The 12,661-nt window shown below is 46.2% G+C and overlaps 1 protein-coding gene across 1 annotated transcript in view; it reads left to right on the top strand.

Moving 5' to 3' along the window:
* Positions 1–1,692: 1,692 nt before the first annotated feature.
* LRP12 (LDL receptor related protein 12) overlaps positions 1,693–12,661 on the top strand; it is a 66,747-nt gene continuing 55,778 nt past the window's right edge. The window contains exons 1-2 of the mRNA XM_044293962.1: positions 1,693–1,810; positions 11,220–11,300. Of these exons, the coding sequence (XP_044149897.1) occupies positions 11,231–11,300 (70 nt within the window). The 5' untranslated portion in view covers positions 1,693–1,810; positions 11,220–11,230. The remainder of the gene's footprint in view (positions 1,811–11,219; positions 11,301–12,661) is intronic.

Raw genomic sequence — 12,661 nt, forward strand, 5'->3', positions numbered from 1 at the left:
TGCTCCTGTACCGCGGATCGAACAGAGCTCGGCCACGCTACACTAGAGGTGAAAGAGAGAGTGAAAAGGGGGAGGGGGGGAGGAGAAATAATGAGAGTGAGGGGGGGGGGAGAAATAATGAGAGTGATGGGGGGGGAGAAATAATGAGAGTGATGGGGGGGGGGAAGAAATAATGAGAGTGATGGGGGGGGGGAGAAATAATGAGAGTGATGGGGGGGGAGAAATAATGAGAGTGATGGGGGGGAGAGAATAATGAGAGTGATGGGGGGGAGAGAATAATGAGTGATGGGGGGGGAGAGAATAATGAGAGTGATGGGGGGGAGAGAATAATGAGAGTGATGGGGGGAGAGAATAATGAGAGTGATGGGGGGAGAGAATAATGAGAGTGATGGGGGGGGAGAGAATAATGAGAGTGATGGGGGGAGAGAATAATGAGAGTGATGGGGGGGAGAGAATAATGAGAGTGATGGGGGGAGAGAATAATGAGAGTGATGGGGGGGAGAGAATAATGAGAGTGATGGGGGGGAGAGAATAATGAGAGTGATGGGGAGGAGAGAATAATGAGAGTGATGGGGGGGAGAGAATAATGAGAGTGATGGGGGGGAGAGAATAATGAGAGTGATGGGGGGGAGAATAATGAGAGTGATGGGGGGGGGAATAATGAGAGTGATGGGGGGGGGAATAATGAGAGTGATGGGGGGGGGGAATAATGAGAGTGATGGCGGGGGGGGAAATAATGAGAGTGATTGGGGGGGGGGAATAATGTGAGTGACGAGGGAAGGGGGGGGGGAGAGAGTGACAATGGAGTCCCCAGAGCCAGACTGCAGCCAGAGACCAGATCATCTTATTGTCCTGGTGGTAAGTAGATAATGCAATATGTTTATTATTTAATTGTTTAGTTATTAATACTACATTGGAAACTAATTTTCTCAGCTGGACACCGGCCGACATGCGCTGGGGGCCTCACCAGCGGTTAGGGTAGGGAAAAAGCACTGGCCCGTACGTAAATTTTTCCCTTCCCTAACCGCTGGCGAGGTTCCCGGTGCATGCGCAGTGTCGGCCGGTGTTCAGCTGAAAACATCCATCCGATCACTGCGCATTGGCCCATAGTTTTTCCCTACCCTAACCGCCGGCGAGGCTCCTGGCGCATGCGCATTCTGCTGTGAAATTTCCCTAACCTGTCGTTGTGCGCCTGCGCGATGGTGCACACCTCCTCACGTCATGTCCGGTGCGACCGGAAGTGACGAGGGTAGGGAAATCTCACGAACTAGGGAAGTATAACATTACACCGGCCTTTGGGGTGTGAGGGCTGGTAACTACTTGGTTGGATAGTCAGCCAGCCTATGCCATGATGCCAGCAACAAGCAGTTTGTTTGTTTTTTTGTTTTTTTTTGGGGGGGGGGGCGCGCCACAAGGTTAGCTCGCACAGGGCGCCTGAACACCTAAGGCCGGCCCTGCCCCCATCCTCCCCTCACCCGTGCCCTGCGCCCGCTCCCCTGACCTCCCGACTCCTCTCCACAGTAACCTTCTCTCATTAGCTTTGTGTTTTCTATAGTCCCTATAGTTCTGCCGGCGACCAATCACAGCTCTCCTTCCTTGCTCTATCATACCGAATGCACATAAGCCACCGTCTACGATTGGTGTATTGCGTGCCCCTCGGTAATTGGCCGTGAGTGGGCAGATGGGCGGAGCTATACGCAGCAGGGAAGTGTATGTTGCAGGGCCAGTGTGAATCGCTCTCAGCATCCGGTCTGTACTCGGGGCTCATCCATTACCTGGCGGCGAACCGACCGCGGGACACGGCTGGGAGGTAGGTGCTCCGCCGCCCGGTGAGGGCCACAGCCCCTGTACGGAGCCGTCCGTGGCACCTATATGGACCCCTATTGTTCCCCCTGTGCTGCGGTTCTACATAGAACCCTATTGTATGCAGCCGTACACATAGAGCCCGTTATACGGCGGTGTAGTCACAGTCCTCACAGCCACGTCCAGCAGACCCCACTGTGCCCCGGAACCTGTATACACAGAGCCCGACTGTACCTAGAGATACAGAACCCTATTATATATATACACAGAGCCCGACTGTACCTAGAGATACAGAACCCTATTATATATATACACAGAGCCCGACTGTACCTAGAGATACAGAACCCCATTATATATATACACAGAACCCGACTGTACCTAGAGATACAGAACCCCATTATATATACACAGAACCCTACTGTACCTAGAGATACAGAACCCTATTATATATACACAGACCCTGACTGTACCTATATATACACAGAACCTGACTGTACCTATATATACACAGAACCTGACTGTACCTATATATACACAGAACCCTATTATATATACACAGAGCCCGACTGTACCTATAGACACAGAACCCTATTATATAGATAAACAGAACCTGACTGTACCTATAGATACAGAACCCTATTATAGATACACAGAACCTGACTGTACCTATATATACAGAGCCCTATTATATAGATACACAGAACCTGACTGTACCTATAGATACAGAACCCTATTATATAGATACACAGAACACGACTGTACCTATAGATACAGAACCCTATTATATAGATACACAGAACACGACTGTACCTATAGATACAGAACCCTATTATATAGATACACAGAACACGACTGTACCTATAGATACAGAACCCTATTATATAGATACACAGAACACGACTGTACCTATAGATACAGAACCCTATTATATAGATACACAGAACACGACTGTACCTATAGATACAGAACCCTATTATATAGATACACAGAACACGACTGTACCTATAGATACAGAACCCTATTATATAGATACCCAGAACACGACTGTACCTATAGATACAGAACCCTATTATATAGATACCCAGAACACGACTGTACCTATAGATACAGAACCCTATTATATAGATACCCAGAACACGACTGTACCTATAGATACAGAACCCTATTATATAGATACCCAGAACACGACTGTACCTATAGATACAGAACCCTATTATATAGATACCCAGAACACGACTGTACCTATAGATACAGAACCCTATTATATAGATACCCAGAACACGACTGTACCTATAGATACAGAACCCTATTATATAGATACCCAGAACACGACTGTACCTATAGATACAGAACCCTATTATATAGATACCCAGAACACGACTGTACCTATAGATACAGAACCCTATTATATAGATACCCAGAACACGACTGTACCTATAGATACAGAACCCTATTATATAGATACCCAGAACACGACTGTACCTATAGATACAGAACCCTATTATATAGATACCCAGAACACGACTGTACCTATAGATACAGAACCCTATTATATAGATACCCAGAACACGACTGTACCTATAGATACAGAACCCTATTATATAGATACCCAGAACACGACTGTACCTATAGATACAGAACCCTATTATATAGATACCCAGAACACGACTGTACCTATAGATACAGAACCCTATTATATAGATACCCAGAACACGACTGTACCTATAGATACAGAACCCTATTATATAGATACCCAGAACACGACTGTACCTATAGATACAGAACCCTATTATATAGATACCCAGAACACGACTGTACCTATAGATACAGAACCCTATTATATAGATACCCAGAACACGACTGTACCTATAGATACAGAACCCTATTATATAGATACCCAGAACACGACTGTACCTATAGATACAGAACCCTATTATATAGATACCCAGAACACGACTGTACCTATAGATACAGAACCCTATTATATAGATACCCAGAACACGACTGTACCTATAGATACAGAACCCTATTATATAGATACCCAGAACACGACTGTACCTATAGATACAGAACCCTATTATATAGATACCCAGAACACGACTGTACCTATAGATACAGAACCCTATTATATAGATACCCAGAACACGACTGTACCTATAGATACAGAACCCTATTATATAGATACCCAGAACACGACTGTACCTATAGATACAGAACCCTATTATATAGATACCCAGAACACGACTGTACCTATAGATACAGAACCCTATTATATAGATACCCAGAACCTGACTGTACCTATAGATACAGAACCCTATTATATAGATACCCAGAACCTGACTGTACCTATAGATACAGAACCCTATTATATAGATACCCAGAACCTGACTGTACCTATAGATACAGAACCCTATTATATAGATACACAGAACACGACTGTACCTATAGATACAGAACCCTATATAGATACCCAGAACACGACTGTACCTATAGATACAGAACCCTATTATATAGATACACAGAACACGACTGTACCTATAGATACAGAACCCTATTATATAGATACACAGAACACGACTGTACCTATAGATACAGAACCCTATTATATAGATACCCAGAACACGACTGTACCTATAGATACAGAACCCTATTATATAGATACCCAGAACACGACTGTACCTATAGATACAGAACCCTATTATATAGATACCCAGAACACGACTGTAACCTATAGATACAGAACCCTATTATATAGATACCCAGAACACGGACTGTACCTATAGATACAGAACCCTATTATATAGATACCCAGAACACGACTGTACCTATAGATACAGAACCCTATTATATAGATACCCAGAACACGACTGTACCTATAGATACAGAACCCTATTATATAGATACCCAGAACACGACTGTACCTATAGATACAGAACCCTATTATATAGATACCCAGAACACGACTGTACCTATAGATACAGAACCCTATTATATAGATACCCAGAACCTGACTGTACCTATAGATACAGAACCCTATTATATAGATACCAGAACACGACTGTACCTATAGATACAGAACCCTATTATATAGATAACCAGAACACGACTGTACCTATAGATACAGAACCCTATTATATAGATACCCAGAACACGACTGTACCTATAGATACAGAACCCTATTATATAGATACCCAGAACACGACTGTGTGTATATATATATATATATTATATACACACACACACACACACACCCCCCCTCTCCCTCCCTCCCCCCGCCCCTATTGTCTCTTTTTATATACTCAGAGCCAGAACACTAAGGCCTCTTTCACACGGGCGTTGCAGGAAAATGTGCGGGTGCGTTGTGGGAACACCCGCGATTTTTCAGCGCGAGTGCAAAACATTGTAATGCGCTTTGCACTCGCGTGAGAAAAATCGCGCGTGTTTGGTACCCAAACCCGTTCTGTAGATTGTATTATTTTCCCTTATAACATGGTTATAAGGGAAAATAATAGCATTCTGAATATAGAATGCATAGTAAAATAGCGCTGGAGGGGTTAAACAAAATAAAATAAAATTTAATTCACCTTAGTCATTATTTTTTATTATTTTTTAACCCCTGCAGCGCTATTGTACTATGCATTCTATATTCAGAATGCTATTATTTTCCCTTATAACCATGTTATAAGGGAAAATAATAATGATCGGGTCTCCATCCCGATCGTCTCCTAGCAACCGTGTGTGAAAATCGCACCGCATCCGCACTTGCCTGCGGATGCTTGCGATTTTCACGCAACCCTATTCATTTCTATGGGGCCTGCGTTACGTGAAAAACGCACAAAGAGGAGCATGCTGCGATTTTCACACAACGCATAAGTGATGCGTGAAAATCACCGCTCATGTGTACAGCCCCATAGAAATGAATGGGTCGGTATTCAGTGCGGGTGCAATGCGTTCAACTCGCGCATCGCATCCGCGCGGAATACTCGCCCGTCTGAAAGAGGCCTAAGGGTACTTTAACCCTTGCGGCAGAGGATTCTGGCATGGAGTTCCGTTGCTAGAACTGCCTGCCGGATCCGTCAGTCTGTTTGCAAACTGATGGCATTTGTCAGACGGATCAGGATCCTGATCCGTATGACAAATGCAATGAAATGCTGGATCCGTCTCTCCGGTGTTATCCGGAAAAAAACTGATTTGGCATTTATTTATTTATTTTCACATTTTTTGTGGTCGGAGCAATGCCGGATTCGTTTTGCCGGAACACTCGGGGCCGGATCCAGCATTAATGCATTTTAATGGGAAAAAATGCGGGATCCGGTGTTCTGCCAGATTTGTATACCTTGCGAAAACTCTATACCGGAAGTGACGCGGCTGCACAGGAATCAGCTGGAGGAGGGTGTGTGCGGCGCTGCGCAAGTGCACATCCACTGGATTAGCAAAAGATCATTGCAGCGCCACCGGAGAAGGACTTCATGCGTGAAACCGTACACCGCGCGTGTGCAGTTAGGGGTAGGTAGATTTTCCGGCGCAAAATGTTCCATCAGATCTCCCTACCCCTGAGTGCGCACGCACAAATCATCGGGAGCAGTTCATCCTTACCTGGGAGATCTGATGTAACATTTTGCGCTGGAAAATCTACCTACCTCTAAGTGCGGTGTGCGGTTTCGCGCATGCGCATGAAGTCCTTCTCCTGCGGCGCTGCAATGATTTTTTGCCAATCCAGTGGATGTGTGCTTGCGCAGCGCCGCACACACACCCTCCTCCAGCTGATTTCCATGCGGCCACGTCACTTCCGGTATCGAGTTTTCGCAAGGTATAGAAATCTGGCAGAACACTGTATCCGGCATTTTTTTCCCATTGAAATGCATTAATGCTGGATCCGGCCCCGAGAGTTCCGGCAAAACGAATCTGGCAGAACACCGGCATTCCAGCAAGTGTTCTGTAATTTAGGATGGAGATAAAACTGTAGCATGCTGCGGTATTATCTCCGTCCTGAAAAGGCAAAAAGACTGAAGACGTCCTGTTGCATCCTGAACGGATTGCTCTCCATTCAGAATGCATTAGGATAAAACTGATCAGTTCTTTTCCGGTAATGAGCCCCTAGGACGGAACTCGGTGCCGGAAAAGAATAACGCAAGTGTGAAAGTACCCTAATATATATAGTACCCTATTGTACATAAGTATATAAATCGAACCCTATGATGCCTATATACACACACAGAACCCTATTGTACCTATATATATATGTATGTGGAACCCTGTTGTGTGTTTCATCCTGGAATATTCACGTCTCCAGAGCAGCAGGTTTTCATCAGTGACTTGGTTACCACGGTCTCTGGGGACGTGTCAGTCTGAATACAACCATGTAGCGGTATTATTATCCCGATTTTAGGCTTTAATCCCACGGTTTGTGGCTCGGATGTATGGGCAGATGGATTCGCTTCTCTTTTGGAGAAATTCCCAGGGGTTTCCCGGATCTATAAATAAGCTTTGAATTGCTCAAAAGTGGCAAGTAAGAGATTGCGGTATTGTGATCTTACTGTCCCCGTGTCTTTCTTGCGTCCCTTAGGCCATGGCCACGTGGAAGATATTTCTATGTGACTATATGCCTTCTAATCTGTGGCAGAGGTCTGAGGCTGACCCTGAGCTTTGTGCCACAGACTTGCAGTTGTACATGTCATGGATTTCACCCCAGATCCACACTTCGCCACCCACGTCGGTTGTTATTGTTCACACGTAGCAGTTATGCTGTGGCTTCCATTTGCTGACAATAGGAGGTGGGTTTCGGCACAGAACACGTGCCAAAATCTACGTGGAAAATTGGCCATAGGGGAGTTCATGTGGATCCTGCGCCAAAAACTGCAAGTATTCTGCACATGCGAATGAGGTCCACACGCTGTGGAATATTTATCTTTGCCGCAGAAAACAAAAGGCCTCATTCCTGCAAAATCTGTACAGGAAGCTGGTGAATCGGCCTCATTCAATGGGGCACATCCCTGTGCCGCTCCGTGGCGTGGTAGAGAACGAAGCGTCAGCTGCGGCTCCTAGAGGAAATGTGCGTTGGCTTTGCAAAATGTAAATCTGACGTGTGTGAACATACCCTGAGGGTGCATGATTAGCCCATTATAGTGTAGAGCTTGGCTAGCCTGGCATGCGCCAGTCAGACTGATGACCTATCCTCACATTCTCCTATCGCTGTCTGTACCTGAGACTATTACTTATAACTCCTGAAAAAAAAAACTTTAAAAATAGTGGTGGCAGAACCAAGCCTTCCATGGTACCACATAGACTGGCAGATATGTGCTGCTTGCTACATCCGTCCTGTGTGAAGTGCTGCCAACTTTTATGCCAGTCCTGTATATTGCGGCCATCTGTGTAGCTTCTGCAGGGCCAGTGGTGTATCTGTAGATGCCCATGTGTTGTACCCAGTGACGCAGACTTGATTCCATGCATAATATCTGCCCCTTGGTGCCCGCTTCTGTTACATGCTATTTTGCATTATCTGTGATATCCCTATGTCAATTGTTTTATACTCTCACTAAAGTACTTTGTGCTGCCACGATGCGATGCCCTTGTGCCCGGCTGTATCTGAGAATCTTATGTGCTCAGTCATGCTGCTGGGTATAGTGCCAGTGCTGATGACGCTTCACGTTGCGTTCACACTGCCATAGAGCCAGCATACGGGATCAGATCCTGCCATGTAATAATACGGACACCCCAAAAAAAAAAAGTTGTACTAATCTGAATTTCGATCATAGGACCCTCCATACATATATTCTTAGTTGGTCTGAATGCTGTCATATGCAGTGAAGGTACTGCCTGGGATTTTAAGGAAGTTGCCCACAATTAGAAAATGGCATACCATAAATATTAACCATCCACGTCCGCTCCAGTGGTCCCTGCCGATACTGCGGCGATGACCTCACAAACATCTTTCATGTGACCACTGCAGCCAGTTGCTGACCTCAGTAGTGGTTTTTGTATATCTGGCAAGTCCCCTCAGTGGTTCTCATCCAGACTATTAGACCCCATTCACACGACCGTAGGGCTGCCGTGCCCAGGTTGCGTCCACAAAACACGGGCTGCGGCCATGTGACCTCCGCATTGCGATGCAGACCCCTTGACTTGATAGGATCTGTGATCCGCAGGATACGGCAAAAGATAGGACATGTCTTGTCTTTTGTGGAGCTTTAGGCACAGACCCAGAAGCCCACGGGCACGGCGGCACTACGGTCGTCTGAATGGGTCCTTAGGGAGCTGTTCCCAATTTCTACCATCTTCCACCTTATGTTACAGAATGGGCATAACAGAACCCCACCCCCGATTCTCCCGATAGTTGCCAGGTCCTATCAGGCAGTTATGGCATCTTCTGGATATACCGTGTGTATGTGGGGTCAGAAACCTTCTTTAGGACCATTAAGTCATGTGGAACATCTGGCAAAGTAATAAGTTAGGCTACATGCACACGACCATGTGTGTTTGGCGGCCCGCCCCCCAAAAAAACGGATGACATCCTTATGCCTTTTTTATTTATTTTTTTGCGGATCCAAAACGGACAAGAATAGGACTTTTTTTTTTTTTTTTTTTTTTTTTTTTTTTTTTTTTTGCGAGGCTAAGGAACAGACATACTGATGCGGACAACACACGGTGTGCTATCCGCATTTTTTGCGGACCCATTGAAATTAATGAGTCAACATCCTATCCGCAAAAAAGAAAAACCAACGGACACAGAAGCAAAATACGTACGTGTGCATGAGGCCAAATCCAAAGTGAAATGTGAGACTGAATCTCGTATTTTTTACATGGGTCTTCAGTGTGAACCGGCGTGGATCCGCACGCAGATGAACCCCATTCAGTGAGGCCTCATGTGGCTAACCCACTACATTATCCACATGGAAACTGTCAAAAAGTGACACCTTCTTTTTTGACATGGATTTCAAATCCACATGGAGAGAAAACGGAGACCACGTGAAAGGCAATTGTGGATTCCCATTAAAAACGACAGATATGGATTTGGTGCTGATGTCAAGCACAGAATACGCTTTGAAAATACGACTGCGTACACGTACCTTTAGGTCCCTTTCACACGAGCGTGTTTTCCGCGCGGGTGAAATGCGTGACTTGACCGCATAGCACCCGCTGCACGGAGCCCTTGACCGCATAGCACCCGCCGCCCGGAGCACTTGACCGCATAGCACCCGCCGCACGGAGCCCTTCACCCATTCATTTTAATAGGTCTGTGTACATGAGCGTTTTTTTTTTCACGCGTTAGTTCTGCGTTGCTTGAAAAACGCAGCATGTTCTATATTCTGCGTTTTTCACGCAGCCCTGGCCCCATAGAAGTGAATGGGGCTTCAGTAAAAAACGCATTGCATCCTGCAGCTTGGTAAAATCTCCTCTGCTGCTACTGCAAACTCCCAAAATCCGTCCCGTGCAGACGTACCTCTAGAGCCGGAATTCCAACTCTGATTCTGTCACATTGACAGAGAATTATGCTGCATTAACGCTGTTTTCATTGTCCGTGCGATGGACACCTTGGTTGAACCTAATTGACCCCCTTAGAAGTCGGTCAGGCCATCTAGCGCCCCCAGGGTCTGTCATGCGATGCGTCTGGCCCGGTGTTGCTGATGTGTGGACAGGACCTGATGGCCTTATCTGACGTCCAGTTGGAGGAGCCGGATCTGCGGCTTAAATGGGTTGTTTGTATGATATATTTTCAAAGGCCTCGTTCACACGTCCTTGTCCGTGGTATGTTCGTGACGGCCCAGTCCGTGTTTCATCCATGACACTGTCTGTGACCCATCTGTGTCTGATCTGTTTCATGGACACTACGAAACAGAAAATTCGTTTCTACAGCATCGATCTGTGAAAAAATAAAAACACGGCTGACATCCATGTTGTGTCCATGGTTTTCATTGACCCACAGACTATAACACCTCATTCACACGGCCATACTGAGTTTTGTGGTCTGCAAGTCCACGTGCGTTCTGCATTTTGTGGAACGGAAGGTCTGTCCCACAGTAGACCACTCCTATCCTTGTCCGTGATATGGACAAGAATAGGACATGTTCTACTTTTTTTTGCGGGCCCGCGGTACGGAGGTACGGACAGCACGCAGAATGCTGTCTGCATCTTTTGTGGAAGTGAATGGGTCTGTATCCGAGCCACGTTTCATGCTGACCCAAACAACATTCGTATACATGAGGGATCTGTAATCACGGACCACATAGGGCATGTTCTGTGGTGTCACCGTAGACCCAATGTCCGTGGAAGACCACGGATGTGTGAATGCACATGTTAAATTCGATGCGGTCCATGGAGACCACAGGCAGCACACGCGTGTGAAAGAGGTCTAACAGCTGCTCTATGATGAGTGTGATTTACTTCTAGACGGTGACCTATTGTTTCTTCTCCAACAGGCACATTTGTCATGGGACTGGGTGAGCAGTCTCTGCAAGGATGGGCGTCCTGGCTGCTGTTTTGTCTGCTCAGGATGGCTGGTGAGTATAGGTGCTGCATGGGCACCTGGTTGTACGCCTGCGTTCATAGCTGGCATGTAATACACAATGTGGTGTTGTCCATGGCAGACAAGAAGGGGCTTTGGTCGGAGAGATCAGGTGGGCTCTGGAGCTGGGATCCCCACCGTAGTCATGGAAATAGGGGCACATGTGGGAGCTCCGCACAGACACCCCATTGTCTCAGTGGAATCCAGTGGCTGTGAGTTCCTGTCTGACCGCGGGTCTACTGTACTATGCTCACATAAAGCCATGAGTACAGTTCAGTAGACCCATGGTCGGGTAGGAACTCGCAGCATCACAAGTCATTATTGGTGATAAGCAAACTTCTGTTTTAGATGTTCGGGTTGGGGTTGCCGCAGAATGGTCTGTGTGGTCACGGGATCCTGCAGTAACCCCAACCCGAATGTTGAGCAGTGTTTGGTCTGGGAAATACAGCCGTTATACCATATGCATATCCCGGACTGAACATGCTCATGAGAAGCTAGCCTTGGTAAATCTCCGTGAGTCAGTCCATGCTTTCACTAGTTCAGTCACAGTTTCCTATTATAATTGAAATTTAGATTTACTGCTGTTTCGCCACCTGCCTCTGGCACTGATGCAACATGGGTGAGAGGCATCTTGTTTTATATGGTTAGGTGTTCAGAATATTGGAGTTTTATTCCTTTTAGTATTTCAGTGTTTTCCTTTAAATGAATAGTACAGGTGAACATAAGAAACATTGTAATATATTTCATCCAAGAGAGAAGCTTCCTGCTCCTCCTTCTTACTGCCAATTTACTGCTCAGATTTGGGCTGCCTGCTCACTGAAGAATCAGATTACATAGAAGTCTATCTAGCCTGCTCAGTGCTGCCATGTAAAGTCCTATATTGCTACTTCTAAGGGGGGCTTCAGAGGGATGGGAAGTGAGATCCCCTATTTTCTACACGTGTAGTCTATGGGCAGGCATGTTTCCATCTAGCCTCCACCCTTCAACTCACAAAAATTAGAATTACAGGCAGATTACCTAGGAAAAAAAACAGCTAAGGCTACTTTCACACTAGTGTTCGATCGGATCCGTCTGCATTATTTTAGCATATAACAGCTAAGTGTGAAAATAGCCTCGTACGGATCCGTCCAGACTTTCAATGTAAAGTCAATGGGGGACGGATCCGCCTGAAGATTGAGCCATATTGTGGCATCTTCAAACGGATCCGTCCCCATTGACTTACATTGTAAGTCTGGACGGATCCGCACGGCCAGGCGGACACCCGAACGCTGCAAGCAGCGTTCAGCTGTCCGTCTGTCCGTGCGGAGGCGAGCGGAGGCTGAACGCCGCCAGACTGATGCAGTCTGAGCGGATCCG

This window comes from Bufo gargarizans, chromosome 5 (assembly GCF_014858855.1).
Source record: "Bufo gargarizans isolate SCDJY-AF-19 chromosome 5, ASM1485885v1, whole genome shotgun sequence".
NCBI classification, from domain to species: domain Eukaryota; kingdom Metazoa; phylum Chordata; class Amphibia; order Anura; family Bufonidae; genus Bufo; species Bufo gargarizans.